General features: G+C 36.9%; 1 protein-coding gene across 1 annotated transcript in view; it reads right to left on the bottom strand.

Moving 5' to 3' along the window:
- Positions 1-17,256, bottom strand: part of LOC136261089 (adhesion G-protein coupled receptor V1-like) — a 259,887-nt gene that overhangs the window by 78,070 nt on the left and 164,561 nt on the right. Inside the window, exons 48-63 of the mRNA XM_066055056.1 lie at positions 16,594-16,731; positions 16,334-16,540; positions 14,072-14,209; positions 13,815-14,018; positions 13,608-13,745; positions 12,203-12,412; positions 7,222-7,359; positions 6,968-7,168; positions 6,186-6,323; positions 5,929-6,132; positions 5,735-5,872; positions 5,473-5,688; positions 2,881-3,018; positions 2,624-2,827; positions 1,693-1,830; positions 1,436-1,639 (exon numbers count right to left, since the gene is read on the bottom strand). Coding sequence (XP_065911128.1) covers positions 1,436-1,639; positions 1,693-1,830; positions 2,624-2,827; positions 2,881-3,018; positions 5,473-5,688; positions 5,735-5,872; positions 5,929-6,132; positions 6,186-6,323; positions 6,968-7,168; positions 7,222-7,359; positions 12,203-12,412; positions 13,608-13,745; positions 13,815-14,018; positions 14,072-14,209; positions 16,334-16,540; positions 16,594-16,731 — 2,754 coding nt within the window. The remainder of the gene's footprint in view (positions 1-1,435; positions 1,640-1,692; positions 1,831-2,623; positions 2,828-2,880; positions 3,019-5,472; positions 5,689-5,734; positions 5,873-5,928; positions 6,133-6,185; positions 6,324-6,967; positions 7,169-7,221; positions 7,360-12,202; positions 12,413-13,607; positions 13,746-13,814; positions 14,019-14,071; positions 14,210-16,333; positions 16,541-16,593; positions 16,732-17,256) is intronic.

Genomic DNA, 17,256 nt, shown 5'->3' on the forward strand with positions numbered 1-17,256 from the left:
TCTCTGTTTTTATTGCCTTAGTATTGGCTTGACTTGTGACTGTGGTCAGTAAGTGAGTGAGTGAGTGAGTGAGTGAGTGAGTGAGTGAGTGAGTGAGTGAGTGAGTGAGTGAGTGAGTGAGTGAGTGAGTGAGTGAGTGAGTGAGTGAGTGAGTGAGTGAGTGAAACGAAATTTTGAGTTTTGATGTTTTTTTAAAAATTCTATATCCGGCCGCCAGTAAGCATTTTCTTGTTTTGACGCTACATTTGATGTTAGATGGACTAATGTTATTCCGTAAAAGTGATTTTCGTCATGTAAGAAGTTTCTAAGCTGGTTTTTAAAAGGCGGTATTTTTGGCAACGTGCGTTGTTTCAGGGGATCCCTACTTAAACAGTACTACCATACTGTTTGATAGTGCAAAAAGAGCAAAGATATCGATATGCTCAGTCAACATACTAAAACGAGCTTCAAGCACTTAAAACTTGCAGTCATAAACTTAAATGTTAGTCTTCATCATGTGGAACTAGGTGTCCATTATATCCTGCATGCTAATCCAGTCATAGATATTATAATACTCAGAAAAGTGAATTGGTTAGGATAAATGAAGACCATTCCATATGCACAGCTCTGTTTGAACACTCTAATTATAACATACGTACACTTATTTTATTAGAATACACAATTGACAAAATACTCTAATAGAATAGTCACTTCTACTATTCAGATAAAAGGTCCTACCAGTTTTCAAAATGCAAACTTATGTGTAAAAAATTGTAAGTGTAATTAATTTTGTTGTAACATCTACCACCCACACTGCTTTTAAGGGCTAGTGCAAGATTCAAAGTATAACCATCTTTAACAGTATGAAACCCAAGATTTGAAATTTAACATGGGTAACAAGTGTGCATGCCATTGAGATATTCTAAAATCCAATAACTAACAAGTCAAAAAATTATAATGCAAATGAAATACAGTAGGACCTCCATTATCTGCACACCTGTGTGCCAGTTCAATCACAAAAGTGTTCAGATAAGTGAATTCGTTCAGCCTAATGATGAAATACTCTAATAGAGCAGTCACTTATACTATTCGGATAATCGAGGTCCTACTGTATTAAATCTGGTTTTGTTATACATCTGTAAATATAAGACAGTTAGCAAAAGTATACCTAAAGGCTAGTGTAAGCCAATTTAGAAGTTTACATGTACAAATACAAAAATCAGTGATATATGATCCAAGCACATACGTTGCAGAAAATCTGGCCTTTAATTGACTAGTATAAAATGAGATTTCAAAGGTGACCACCAAAAGATGGTTACAGTGATTTTAAATTTTAAAGTTTGTTACAGATTATCAACATTATGCCATTGCAAGCTATTTTAAAGTCTACCTTTCCACAGCTTTGCTGCTTTGGATTAGATAGTACAACACTTATGTTAACTATAGTAATGCTTACAGTCGTCATCAATTATGGTCACTCTAGCTTGACCAGAAGAATCAAGGATAATTCTGTTTGATAATGAGGACAAGTCAATAATGATAATGATGGTTTCATCTCTTTCTAATATATTATCATCATTTATTGGAACATCAAATAAAACACGGGTCATTCCAGCAGGAAATGTGATATTGTATAGTCCAGAATCATAATCAACACCTCCTGTAATATTCTCACTGTTAACATGTTGTAAAAGGTGACATTGGTCTACTCACCAGTTGCAGTAATGTCATTACTTCTAACTTGTACAGTAATATCACTTGATGATGGGTTACTGAGAACTAGTACAGGTTGTGCTGGTCCATAATTTTCATCAACATTGTATGTTGACTGGTTGAAAGTTATGGAGACATCTATAAACAGATCAACTGGTGTTACAATTGTTATGTGATTTTTGATGCTGTGCTACTTCTAAAAACCAGGCCCTCAGCAAATACTATCCCTTGAATTAATCAACTCTTTATAAATTAATGTAATTAACCACACAGCCTTCTATAACATCATTTCTCAAATTGTTTTGTAACAATACATGCAGTACATTAAAATTAAACGTATCCCTTAATTCACCAATTATCTTGTAATTTATCAATTACGTTGCTATGCATCACTATAAGGAAGCGTAACTCGAGCAAACTACACTAAAACCACAAATTATGCACAAAAGTGTCTTCTTGCCTTTTTTACAGTTTATCTACTGTGTTTTCATATGCAAATTCTCTACACATAGCTTCATGGCTGCTCTTAATTTTTGTTTGCATCAAAGGGGATGTGCCCCCTATAATCGAGAAGATACACCATTCCTGGTAGCTTATGAGACCTGCTATGTTGTTTTTCAGTTGTTATACGCCTGTTACAGCATGTAGACTAGCCCCTAGTGCACTGTTTCAATTAGTTTAGTTACTGGCCACACCCCCTTCAAGTAAACATGACAAAAAAAATGATTTTAATACAGTACGTAAACAGCCTTTATTCATTGAATGAAGGTTTATTTTCAGTAGCTGTTTGCTTATGAGGGTGTTGGACAGACACGCAGACATGCAGACACAAGGTTTTTGCCAAACCTATTTCAGGAAATCAGGTGCACTCTCACAGCTGGCTTTTCACTGGCTGTGGGCATGCACCTGATTTAAAAAGAAGTAAACTTACTGCTGAAATCAAATATAGTTACTGTAGCTTGAAGATTATTACCACGAGTAACACGATTGGGTAATAAGCGGCTCCTAATAGTAAGAGTAAAGCTCTCACTACTTTCCAAAATCATGTCATCAATTATTGAAACATCAAATGGAACGCCGGTCACTCCAGCAGGAAATGTGACAGTGTATGTTCCAGAATCATAGTCAACACCTCCTGTAATATTCTCACTGTTAACATGTTGTTAAAGGTGATGTTGGTCTACTTACCAGTTGCAGTAATGTCACTACTTCTAACTTGTACAGTAATATCAGTTGATGATGGGTTACTGAGAACTAGTACAGGTTGTGCTGGTCCATCATCTTCATTAACACTGTATATTGACTGACTGAAGCTTACATTAGCATCTATGTAGTGAAAAAACCATTCAAGATAATTTTAAATTGGGAGTATGGAACATCAGAACAACCCTGATCAGCTGAAGCAGTGTTACCGTGCACGCAATTGGAATCACATGCAAGCACTAGCATGGCACAGATGATAAAAACTTCAGAGTGGAATTAAAAAAAACCGTCTGCTAATATGCTCTATAGTTATATTACCCTCACTTGTAACAAATCTGCTGGGTACATGATGACTAAACATAAGGGAGCGTTTATGTGGGATATGCGTAAAGTCATAGAACAACAATCTTCTCAGACAAAACTTTATATTGGCATCCCCAAGTATACAATCACTAAAATCCCATGAAATAGTTTTGCTACACTTACACACGATAGTTATCTAATGGTAAATGATCCAATTTATAAGAGTCACAGGGACAACTGGATGGTGGTGAGTCAGCATGGTAACGTAACTCATCAACTATCGACCACCATCTATTATCACCCAGCAACATTAGGTAATGGTACATATTGTAGTTTCTTTGGCTGTGGGGACACTGTCAGTTTTAGAGGCTGTGATTGCACTGTCGTTTTTTTGGGTCAACCTTGATGGTACGTATTGTGATTTTCATCCTCTTCTGCTCCTATATGGATTTGGAATGTCAGAGCCTGTTGCTCTTGCAGTGTGCAATTGTGTTGCTATAGTTAGTCATGATTAGTTAGGGGTGTTGTCATGTTCTCTGTGCTACAATACGAGCTAAGCACTTGGGTAGTTAGGAGTGGTGTTGTCCTTGAGGTGTGAACAAATAAATCAGTCAGGGCATTGCATGTTACTGTAATTCTGCATATGTACATCATAAATATTTTATATGTTTAGAGTAGAAGATAAAAAGAGAAGAGGAGAAACAAGAAAGAAGGAGAGGTGACGAGAGAAAGAAGGCAAAGTAAAAAAGTGAGGAAGTAAAGTGAAAAGAAAGGAAGCTTCAGAGATCTACAAAATAAGCTAAAGATGCCAGTGGTACCTGAACCATATTTGACTAAGAAATGGTGAAGATGAAGATATTGATAGTGATTACTGATGCTAAATAGGCAGATATCCAGTAATGATAAAGGTGCAACATGATCTGGACTGTAACTACCAAGATGTCTTGTCTATTGCACTGGAAACTTGATGGGGAAATGGGTAGACTTCATGCACTAATGAGAACTAGTGAATGGACAACTAGCTATATAGTGTTTACAAGTTGGTTAGTACATGTGTGATGTATTAAGTGTACACATGCAAATATTATCAAACTGAATGTGTGCATATCTCTTGATACCCTATGTTCAATTTGATTCATTTTTAGGTGTAGACCCTTATGATGTTAGTGGTTAAGTTGTTAGCATAGTTGTATTACTTGTGCAAATTCATAGCAAGTTATGCTCTATTTCTTGGAATTGGTCGATAATAGGTAATTAAAATTTACAGGTAAGTTGATAATAGGTAGAGACAGTTGATATTTGATGGACGCATGCCATCACTATATTCTCCACTATTCTTGTATACATTTGATTGTGAGGTAGATTTTTCTAGTGCGTGCTGGGAGGTAATAGATGCAGCTTCATCAAAATTTCGCTGGTTACCAATGTCAGATACTCAGGTTATGAAGCGTTAAAGCTTAGGTGGTCGATAACCAGTGAGTTACATTACTATCTAGAACTACATTTTCTTTTAAATCCTCTAGTTAAGGGTATAGAGTGTAGGTTGTTTTAGGATGCACAGCAACATGCACCCCAAATAATTCCCACTTTCCTGTTTATCGATTACCCTGCAGTTCAATGGTGGATTCAGGGTTTAACAAGGGAGGGGGGTGCACCAGGGTAGTAGGTATATGGAGGAGGAAGTCTAGGGGTGCAGTCCCCAGAAGCTAAAGCTATTTCATATGTTTCAGGACTGAAAATTGTGGTTTTATGCATAAATATCTAGCTTTCTAAGTGGACTACATATTGATCAAGAGTTGTAACTATAAGGATAAGTAACAGTCATGATAAGTTCAGTTAGCTATAGCTATTGACCTAAAGAAAGGATCATAGTCATTTCATTTGCAAAATATTCTTAGCAGTGTCCATGCATGGGATAGTGCTGCAGATGCTAGTATTTTCATACTCAGCAACTATCGAGGAAATGGTGTTATATGTGGTGACTGTTCTATTAGAGTATTTGACTGACTGCTTTATTAGAGTATCTCGATCTTGTATATTGCTTTTTTGGAGGATGAGGGAGTAGGCATGTGCCCCCTGTTCCCCCCTTGGATCTGACACTAGAGTTGTTGCAAGTAAGAATTATATAAATGTTATAGAGCATATTAGCAGGCAAATTTTGTTTAATCTTTTGCATGCTTGTGCTTGTATGTAGTTCCGATTGCAAAAATACACTATTCTGGTTGATCACATTGCACAACTGAGACAATAGTTATAATGTGCAAAGGGACTTACCATCATTGTCTACTATACTGACTATAGCTTGACCAGATTCACTAGCAAACACATTGCTGATTGAAGATGTGATCTGGCCAACTCTAAGACTAAAGTTTTCCATCTCTTCTAACACATGATCATTGATTATAGCAACATCAAATGAAATATTGGTCACTCCAGCAGGAAATGTGACAGTGTATGGTCCAGAATCATAATCAATATTTTCTCCTGTTCCTTGAGATGTAGCATGACTAAAGTATCATATGTACAGGTTACATACCGATAGCTGATCCATCAGTGTTAAACACTTGTACAACAATATCAGTTGACGATGGGTTACTGAGAACCAGTACAGGTTGTGCTGGTCCATCATTTTCATCAACACTGTATGTTGACTGGTTGAAGCTTACAGCAATTGCTATACCATATATACAGTAATAAGGTTATGGAGCTTATATATATAAATGCTCTTACGATCATTATCCAATATATTCACTATGGCTTGTGCATGATCACCTAGAGTAACACGATTTGGTAAGGTTGTTACAATGCTTAAAACTAGGAGTTCATTAAGCTCCAAAAATCTATCATCATTTATTGGAACATCAAATGAAACACTGGTCACTCCAGCAAGAAATGTGATAGTGTATGGTCCAGAATCATAATCAACACCTCCTCCTGTAATATTCTCACTGTTAACATGTTGATATAGGTGATGTTGGTCTACTCACCAGTTGCATTGATGTTGCTACTTCTAACTTGTACAGAAATATCAGTTGATGATGGGTTACTGAGAACTAGTACAGGTTGTGCTGATCCATCATCTTCATCAACACTGTATGTTGACTGGTTAAAGCTTATAGTGAGATCTATGGGATAGAAATTGCAATGTGCATTTGTATCAGCTTTGAGAAGAGCACAATTAAACAGTAAACAGTATGGCATGAGTTCTTTAACTCATCTCAGCACTTATATGTATATTATACCCTTCATGGTTTAAATACATTTCCATTTCAGTTTAAATGAAAGCTTAAATCTGTCTTATATATGTAGAAAAGTTGATCATTTTATACATCTAACAATCAAATGCCAGAAAGAATTCAACTATATAATTATACAAGGTTTTTTCACTGATCAAGATAGAGAAGAAAGAAGTGCTAACTGGCCATAGCCTGGGTGCAAAGGTTAAAAGTCATTTAATCCGAATGATACTTTTTAAGCTTATTATTTATACATAGGTATTACTCCATACAAGCTTCTGGCTTCTTCAAGTATTTTTGTAGTTTGGCATGAATCTTAGGTTACAGCATTTTATAAAACCACTGATACCCATTGTAAATGGTGATTGAAAATCTACAAAGCTGGTCACAATCCAGATCGAAACTACAGTTATTCAAACATTTGCATAAAGAAATTATTATACCACTACACCATCAAAGTGACTATAATAATTAATTTTGACTAGTTTTGATCACAGATAAGGGAAGAATTAAATTCTAAATACTGAACTTACTATCATTATCCAGTACAGTAACTGCAACTTTCCCAACACCAGTACTGACATGATTAGGCAGTAAACTACTCATAATTGTGAGATTAAAGGTTTCATTAAGTTCTAACGTATTATCATTATTTATTGGAATATTGAATGAAACACTGGTCACTCCAGCAGGAAATGTAACATTGTATGGTCCAGAATCATAATCAACACCTCCTGTAATATTCTCACTGTTAACATGTTGTTAAAGGTGATGTTGGTCTACTCACCAGTTGCAGTAATGTCATTACTTCTAACTTGTACAGTAATATTAGTTGATGATGGGTTACTGAGAACTAGTACAGGTTGTGTTGGTCCATCATCTTCATCAATACTGAATGTTGACTGGTTGAAGCTTACAGAAATATCTACAGAACAAAACCTCATGGCATACACCTGACATAGCTAAGCTAACTATATAATATACACAGTCAATGTAGCTACCTGGGCTATATCTGGACTGTGATTATAATAGATGTTAAGGCCGAAATTAATTGTGGGGATTGATTAATACTCATGTGATTAGTATACATTGTAGGACTTGAATTTTGCCATGAAAACCACTCAGACAGAGAGCGTTTTGTTATACTCACCATCTTACGAATTGAAAAAGATTGGGCTAAGGTGAGAACAGTGCTATAGCTTATTCATCAATCATTTCTGTATGTTTTGGAATATGGACCATGCCCCCCTCAAGAAGTTACCACTTTTCATGAAGAACCACTCTACAAGAAAGGTAGGCATTCAAAAAACTCCATAATTATTCCATAAACAATTCAATAGCACTGATTAAAACACTAAACTTGTGTGACCCAAATTCTCCGTGATATCTCTAGGATTTGTCCATTCATTGTAACTGAATGTAACCAGAACCCACTAGCTGCTGACCCATAATCTAGAAATTTTTAGGCATGCATATATAATATATCCAGTGGTAGCACTCTATCCAGTGGTTGTGCTCATGTTGGCTTGGGTGATTGATTTCCCTGTGCATGCTATCAGCCTGATACGGATGGGAAGTGTTACCTATTAGCTGTGACATAAAGCATCCAGGTTTGCCTGAAATGTAAATGTATGCCCTCCACCCTCAGGCCTGCGGGCCTCAGGCAGTCGGGCAAGCATTTCAGACAAAGCCCTCATGCCTATGTTACAACTATTACATACAAATGCAGCAATATTTTTAACATCTACATGCAGCTGCATTATGTATAATTACTCATAAAGTACTCCAGCGTTATACATATATGCCATCTTCTGGAGTGTAAGAATAGTTATGCAGAGTAATCTATTTAAGTGTGTTCCTCCATAGTACATACTCAGTTTGTTTAAGCATATAGACTTTTAAGATAAATGTGAACCTACAGTCAGGTAGCACATGCAGTGCATGTCTGGTTTACTGAAACAACTGCATTTAAAAGTCTTCATCAATGCTGTGTGTTGATGGTTGGAATCTCACAAAAGTTGTTACGAGATAACTACCACACTTTAGTGCACACTACATACAGTGCTCTTCTGGTGCTACTGCACATGTACACAGGGGTGGAGGAAGCATCTACAAGTTGGGTAGGCAACTGTGAGATCATACTTCTATTACCACCACCAGCATCATAGTTGTGCAAGCATAGGTCAGCATTTGCAGCATGCTTAGGCTGGCCCCAGAAATTTTTCGAAAAATTGCTTTCTGAGATTGGATCTGGAGACAAATTCACATCTATAAAAATAATATTGCTAAAATATACTCTAATGGAATGAATAGTCACCTATTCAGTGACTGCTCTATTAGGGTATTGCTGACTGTTCTATCAAGACACACGGTAGTGTGTCGTGCGGCCCAAGAAGCCGGCGCGTAACACCCATGAGTATATTGATAGGAAGAAAGAAAACGCAATTTTCGCACCTCCATAACTCTGTGCTGCCTTGATGAAACACGACGATTTTTGCTGTGGACACTCCCTCCTACTTCAGCACTCCACATTCCAAATTTTAGCAAAATCGCTTCACGCGTTCCCGAGATATGCGACTTCAAAAATTGGCTTAGTTTCTTGGTGTTTTTTTTCTTCTTATTTTTCTTCCTCTTGTCGCACACTTACAAAAACTGCTATAAAATGCGAATTCCATATCCGATTGCCTTGAAATTTGGCACACAGAAGTGGGGTATAAAGGCGCATCGCGGTACCAACTTTGGCTGGAATACCATAAACAGGCAAAGAGTTATGAGCGATTATTCACGAACAATAACACCAATATGTTGTCATGACTACAGGTTAAACCGCGTATGGGAAGAAGCTGAAAATCGGTGGGTGAATAGGTTAACTATTGAACCTCAAACCTTTTGTGGTTTGAAAGAAATCGAGCTAAAAACTAGGAAGATACAATGAAAAAACCAACACTGTGTAACAATTACACAATCGAGATTAGCTAACAAAAAAACAACTGCTTGCCACGCCTACCAGATAAACCGCTGGGGGTAATGCTTTGAAAATCTTTGTACAGATGGAGTAATCATCTTAGAAAGGTTCATCAATGGTGTAGAAGAATCAGACTTAAAGCCACGGAGTTATAACATGAAATCCAACTTTGTAAGATCGAGATACTCTAATAGAGCAGTCATCCTAATAGAGCAGTCACCCTGAAGAGAATTCAAGAGACAAGAAACCTGTATAGAGATCAGCTACACACAAGTCACCCTGTAAAGAGATCAGCTAGAAGAAGTTACCTTGTAGGGAGTTCATGCAACTATGGAAAGAGATAGTTCAACAAGAAGAAATCACCTTATAGAGTTCAGCTACAAAGAAACCACCATGTAGAGATTTCAGTTACAAACAAATCGCCCTGTAGAGAGATCAATAGAAGAAAGTTACCTTGCAGAGAGTTCAGCTACAAAGAAACCATCATGTAGAGAGTTCAGCTACAAACAAATCTCCCTGTAGAGAGATCAGCTAGAAGAAGTTACCTTGTAGAGAGTTCAGCTTCAAACAAATCACCCTGTAGAAAGATCAGCTAGAAGAAGTTACCTTGTAGAGAGTTCAGCTACAAAGAAACCATTCTGTAAAGAGCTCAGCTGCAAACAAATCACCTATACAGAATTCAGCTACAAACAAATCAGCCTGTAGAAAGATCAGCTAGAAGAAGTTACATTGTAGAGAGTTCAGTTACAAAGAAACCACCATGTAGAGAATTCAGCTACAAACTAGTGACCCTGTAAAGACATCAGCTAGAAGAAGTTACCTTGTAGAGAGTTCAGCTACAAAGAAACCATTCTGTAAAGAGCTCAGCTGCAAACAAATCACCTATACAGAATTCAGCTACAAACAAATCAACCTGTAGAGAGATCAGCTAGAAGAAGTTACCTTGTAGAGAGTTCAGCTACAAAGAAACCATCATTTAGAGAGTTCAGCTTCAAACAAATCACCTGTGGAGAGTTCAGCTACAAACAAATCTCCCTGTAGAGAGATTAGCTAGAAGAAGTTACCTTGTAGAGAGTTCAGCTACAAAGAAACCATTCTGTAAAGAGCTCAGCTGCAAACAAATCACCTATACAGAGTTCAGCTACAAACAAATCTCCCTGTAGAGAGATCAGCTAGAAGAAGTTACCTTGTAGAGAGTTTAGCTACAAACAAATCACCCTGTAGAAACATCAGCTAGAAGAAGTCACCTTGTAGAAAGTTCAGTTACAAAGAAACCACCATGTAGAGAGTTCAGCTACAAACTAGTGACCTTGTAGAGACATCAGCTAGAAAAGTTACCTTGTAGAGAGTTCAGGTACAAAAAAACCATTCTGTAAAGAGCTACTTGCAAACAAATCACCTGTACAGAATTCAGCTACAAACAAATCACCCTGTAGAGAGATCAGCTAGAAGAAATTACCTTGTAGATAGTTCAGCTACAAACAAATCACCCTGTAGAGAGATCAGCTACAGAGTTCAGCTACAAACTAGTGACCTTGTAGAGACATCAGTTAGAAGAAGTTACCTTGTAGAGAGTTCAGCTACAAAGAGACCATTTTGTAAAGAGCTCAGCTGCAAACAAATCACCTGTACAGAATTCAGCTACGAACAAATCACCCTGTAGAGAGATCAGCTAGAATAAGTTACCTTGTAGATAATTCAGCTACAAACAAATCTCCCTGTAGAGAGATCAGCTAGAAGAAATTACCTTGTAAAGAGTTCAGCTACAAAGAAACCACCATGTAGAGAGTTCAGCTGCAAAGAAATCCCCCTGTAGAAAATTCAGCCACAAACAAATTGCCCTGTAGAAAGATCAGTTAGAAGAAGTTACCTTTTAGAGAGTTCAGCTACAAAGAAACCATTCTGTAAAGAGCTCAGCTGCAAACAAATCACCTGTACAGAATTCAGCTACAAACAAATCACTCTGTAGAGAGATCAGCTAGAAGAAGTTACCTTGTAGATCGTTCAGCTACAAACAATTCACCCTGTAGAGAGAGCAATTAGAAGAAGTCACCTTGTAGAGTGTTCAGTTACAAAGAAACCACCATGGAGATTTCTGTAATCAATATATGTATTATATATATATAATTTGTACATTTACTGATAAAATATTTAAAGTACATCTACTTCATCTTTTCTTCCTGTGGTAAAGAAAAAAAACATAGGTTAAAAAAGTCCCAAAGCGGGCCATAGGCCGGCTTTGGGGTATACAAATACAAAAAGAAATGAAATCTAATCCAAAACAGCCAAGCTGTAAAAAAAGTGTGCGGCCCTCAGAAAGGCTATGGTGAAAATGGTCTTGGCACAAAAATTCACCTGAATTGTCGTTATTAAAATTTTTACCATTAACCTACCATCACAGCCATTTCTTGGCTGCCACCTTGGATTTCACATCTTTTTTCACCATAGTTTTTTTGAGAGCCGCACACTTTTTTACAGCTTGGCTGTTTTGGATTAGATTAGAGTATCTCGAGTGACGATACCCAAAAGCGATCCTGGAAAATCAGAGCAGCCAGACTGCTTTCTATGGACTTGGAGCATGGCTCCATAGCTAGCTATTACTAAAAGTAGTTGGGTAGGCATTTGCCTACTCTGTCTACCCGGTTCCACCGCCCCTGGTACATCTGCCTTAAAACTATACATATTGCATAGGTATGTATGTAGTATGCATCATAAGTGCACATATATTGTAACATAAGCGATGTACTGTGCTGCATTCAAATTGATGCAGTGTAAATACTTAGTCAGCACTTGAATCACATACCATCATCATTGACTATAGTAATTGTAGTTGCTCCACTAGGATTGTTAACAATAACACTATTAGGTAGAGTGGATGAGTTGATGGTGACTGTAAAAGTTTCATTTATTTCTAATATTGCATCATCAATTATTGGAACATCAAATGGAACAATGGTCTGTCCAGCAGTGAATGTGGCAGTGTATGGTCCAGAAGTATAATCGACACCTCCTCCTGTGGCACAATCATAATAAAAATTATACAACTCAATATAACACATCTTGTCAATATAAAAGCACATTTGATATCATGCCATAAAGGTTGTATACATACGTAGCTACCATATTTTAACTTTCACAATTGCCACAATAGCTGTGTTACAGATTTAAGAATTGCATGCATAAATTCAGGTTTAAATCAACATGACAGGGCTACAAACTTGGTTAGTATGTTGTGTTTATTAGACTGCTTTATGGAAAGAGCATCCTTAATTAATTGAGCTGTCATTAAAGGAGATTCTTGTATTAGTTAACCAACAATTGGATAATAAAATTCCCACTGCCTAATCACAAAAGTAAGTAGAGTAGTGTAGGAACTTAGGATTCAGTCCTTTTGTGTAGAATTCTGGCAGTAAAGTTTGTGGTTTTAGTATCCTTAATAGTGAGGACAGTTTTTTCTCTGTCAGTTTCCTCTAGTCTGTATTTGTGCTGGCTTTTGTAATATACCTAGACATAGTGACCAGTGGTATGAAGAAATGGCTTCTATTACTATAGCAAGTATTACTCGCAATGTTTTCACAACTTTACAATGTCACAAAAATTATAATGGTTGATAACCCTTGTGTGTTGAAAGCTAACTAGATTTCTCTGTTACTGAGCACTAGCTAACAAACTATATTGTTGTATAGCATTGTGATATAGAATTGCAAGTGCTTCCTTTGTCAAAACACTAAGTAGTTAATTCAAAGGCGCATCGAAACTGTGGTGTAAAACAGTAACTGAAGATCCCACTTTTTTGAACTTGTAGTCATAAGTAGAGGGTACATTACTTCTTTAATTGCAATCTGACCTTTTGTGTGTAACTTGTACAGTCTGTGTGATGGAGTTGCATTTTGAAGGGTATGTGTATTTTTGCAATTTCAATGCCCTCCAGTTTACCATCGCCTTAAATCCATTACATAGGATTGAGTAGGACCTACTTCATGATAGAAAGACTATAAAGTAAAAACCATATGTAATACTTTGTGGGTTAATTTTTTTAATGGAGAAATCAGAGTGCCATTTAAGCCATCATTACAAAGCCACCAATAAAGAAAAAATGAAGCTGTGCATGCCTATATGTTCACAGCTATGAATTATTGATCTTATGCAATGAGAGAGTTTGACAAACTGTAGTAGATAGTTAACACACTTCACTAAGTGATGCTTACCAGCGGCTGATCCATCAATACTAAACATTTGTACAGTAATATTTGCTGATGATGGGCTACTGAGAACTAGTACAGGTTGTGCTGGTCCATCATCTTCATCAACACTGTATGTTGACTGGTTGAAACTCATTGTGCAGACTAAACAATAAATAAGCACAGTAAACACATTGTTCGGTATTATTTAGAGCAACAATAGCTATCCCTTACAATCATTATTAACTATTGTGAATGTAGTGTCACTAGGACCACCAACACTGACACCATTAGGTAGTGAGGTTGGGCTAATGGTTAATGTAAAGGTTTCGTTGATTTCACATATACTATCTTCAATTATTGGAACATCAAATAAAACACTGGTCACTCCAGCAGGAAATGTGATATTGTACGGTCCAGAATCATAATCAACACCTCCTGTAATATTCTCACTGTTAACATGTTGATATAGGTGATGTTGGTATACTCACCAGTTGCAGTAATGTCATTACTTCTAACTTGTACAGTAATATCAGTTGATGATGGGTTACTGAGAACTAGTACAGGTTGTGCGGGTCCACTACTTTCATAAATGTTATATGCTGTTTGGCTGACGTTTACAGTAATATCTACACAACACAATCATGTAATTTATACTTGTATACTTGTACTTTTACTAAGTTTCCATACTCAAATTTAAAAGGATTAATATATTTGCAATGAAATGATACATATGCAGTATGATAGCAAAGATCCTCCCAAAATTTAGGGTGCCTGACAAAAAAACCATAAAAACCACCACAGAAATACCGTACACCACAGAAGCCTTCACAAAAGAGTATGAGTTTAGTTATTGTCAAACAGGGCATTAAAAACAAACAAGAAAACCATTAGGATGTTAGAAATTGCCAAAACTTGATTTTTGGTCTGCCTGCCTGACCAGCTAGAGGCTAAACAAGGAAGCACACGGCCATTATTTTATGCTACAAAGTATACACATGCAGCCCTATAAGCTTGAAGTAGAGCAGAGGCCAGCTGCAGGGGTGGAGAATGGAGATTCCCAGGCCAGTATAGTATATAACAATCAGTATAGCTATCACTCATTACAATTGGTCATCCATCCTTTACACATACATAAATACATGCATGCATGCATGCATTCATACATACACACATTCATACATACATACTGTAAATACACACTGAAGTAAGGATTAAATGCCCACTAGTATATCTTCAGGTGTAAGCGATCTCCCATGTTTCACTACTTTTTATTTCGAAGATCTCTAATAGAACTTTAAATTCCTTATATTTATCTGTATACTATTTGTGACCGGATCTGCAAAAACCCGACACAATTATGCAAGCCTAAATTTACAGTATAAAGCATTGAAAACATTGGGTGAAATACTTGCGTATTATTGAAAAAATTATGTAAATTTTTTGAATGTCTCTCTCTTAGTGAAGCAAGGGACTAACAATAAAACCCTGGATATCATCTTATTCACCTGCTCAAGAGGAGTTGGAAAATCTTTGTTTTGTTGTAGTAGACCCACAGATACGGAAGTTATGAACGTTTGTTTGTGTCACATCGAAGTGATCATACGCGATCAATTTTTCTTCACGGATTGTGCCTTTGTATGCAGTGAAGAAGGGTGAGTAAAGAAAAACCTTATCCAGTAATTAATTGCCCTGTTCATGGCGAACACGATAGTGAAAATTGTACCTCCAAAACTCATTTCGTTGGTAAGTTACAACCGTTTGTGTAGTCGCCTGTAATTTATTTTCCCTATACTAGCTGTACAAATTGATTTTTCTGTTGTTACTTTGTAGGGCTGTAACTCCTGATGTTATTAGCATATGAGGCTGAAACTTTGCCAGAGGGTACACTTGGCTAAGTAGATCATAAATATTTAATAAATGGATATTTGAAAAATGCACAATTGTGTCGGGTTTTTGCAGATCCCGTCACATTTTTGCAACATTATTATGACTGGTGAACTCTTGCATACTGGAAAGAATAGTGCCAGGCTTACTGTTTTCATCTGAACATGCTCCCCAACTATCAATTACTGAAATAGTGAAGTGGTCATCATGCTTCATTTTCAGCTATGTTCAGCCCGCTAAACAGAGTTACAAATGAGGAGAAGGACCTTGCAATCAATCTGGCAGTCACAAAGGAAACTCAGACGATTCCCGTCAACATAGGAAAGCCAACACATGACACTACTGCAAATCAACCCATGTACATTCAATGGGTAAGTCTATGAAGCATGCATTGTACGTACCGTGGTATGCCACAAGTCACCAGTCGGGCTGAAGCAACAACTAACAGTGAAAAAAATCAAGCCCATAGCCTTAATCGAGTTATGCTTGTCTGAAGGTATCAGTCAGGCAATCAATCAGTCAGTAGAAAATTCCACTAAATTTTTTTCTTCATTTCATAGCATCTTTTTGGAAGTGTTTCAGGTTGTATGAAGGCACTTTGGGGCTTGGTTACACCACCAATACTGTCAAAATGCCATGAGAGGCTGGTTTTAGGATGTTGGCCAGAAAAACTTGAACTTTCATGATTCCTAATAATACAGCACTGTCATACTGTATGATACACATTTTTGGAAACAATTTCAGTAAACCAGGCACATGTTTGATGCCATTTGTGGGTTTAAAAATTGCAACTAAGATTTACAGATTAAGAAGATTTTGGAATTAGTCTTTTGGATACATTATTAACTCATTGTTCTCATACTCACTGTCATTGTCTAGTATAGATACTATGACTTCATAAAGACTACCACGAGTAACACGATTGGGTAGTGAATTTCGCATTATAGTAATCTGGAGATCTTCATTGCCTTCCAATATATTATCATCAATTATTGGAACATCAAATGAACCACTGGTTGCTCCAGCAGGAAATGTGACAGTGTATGGTCCAGAATCATAATCAACACCTCCTCCTGTAATATTCTCACTGTTAACATGCTGTTAAAGGTGATGTTGGTCTACTCACCAGTTGCAGTAGTGTCATTACTTCTAACTTGTACAGTAATATTAGTTGATGATGGGTTACTGAGAACTAGTACAGGTTGTGCTGGTCCAATACTTTCGCCAATATTATATAATGACTGACTGAAGTTTACAATAATATCTATGTATACCAAACAGATACATAAGCAGTTTATAGACATACACCTCATACAAATAATAGATTCCAACAAGTTAATAATCATACTGATTAATAGTGACAAGTTGTGGCCAATATCAAGACACACGGTAGTGTGTCGAGCGGCCCAAGAAGCCGGCGTGCAACACCCGTAAGTATATTATATTGACAGGAAGAAAGAAAATACAATTGTCGCACCTCCGTAGCTCTGTGCTGTCTTGACGAAACAAGACGATTTTTGCTGTGGACATGCCTGCCAACTTCAGTGCTCCACATTCCAAATTTGAGCAAAATTTCTTTATGTGTTCCCGAAATATGTGACTTCACAAATTGGCTTAGTTTCTTCATTTTTCTTCTTATTTTTCTTCCTTTTTGCACACTTACAAAAACTGCCATAAAATTCCGATTGCCTTGCAATTTGGCACACAGAAGGGGGATATAAAGGCACATTTCTGTACCAACTTTGGCTGGAATACAATAAACAGTCAAGGAGTTATTAGCGATTATTCA

Source organism: Dysidea avara, chromosome 7 (assembly GCF_963678975.1).
Source record: "Dysidea avara chromosome 7, odDysAvar1.4, whole genome shotgun sequence".
In the NCBI taxonomy this organism is placed as follows: Eukaryota; Metazoa; Porifera; class Demospongiae; order Dictyoceratida; family Dysideidae; genus Dysidea; species Dysidea avara.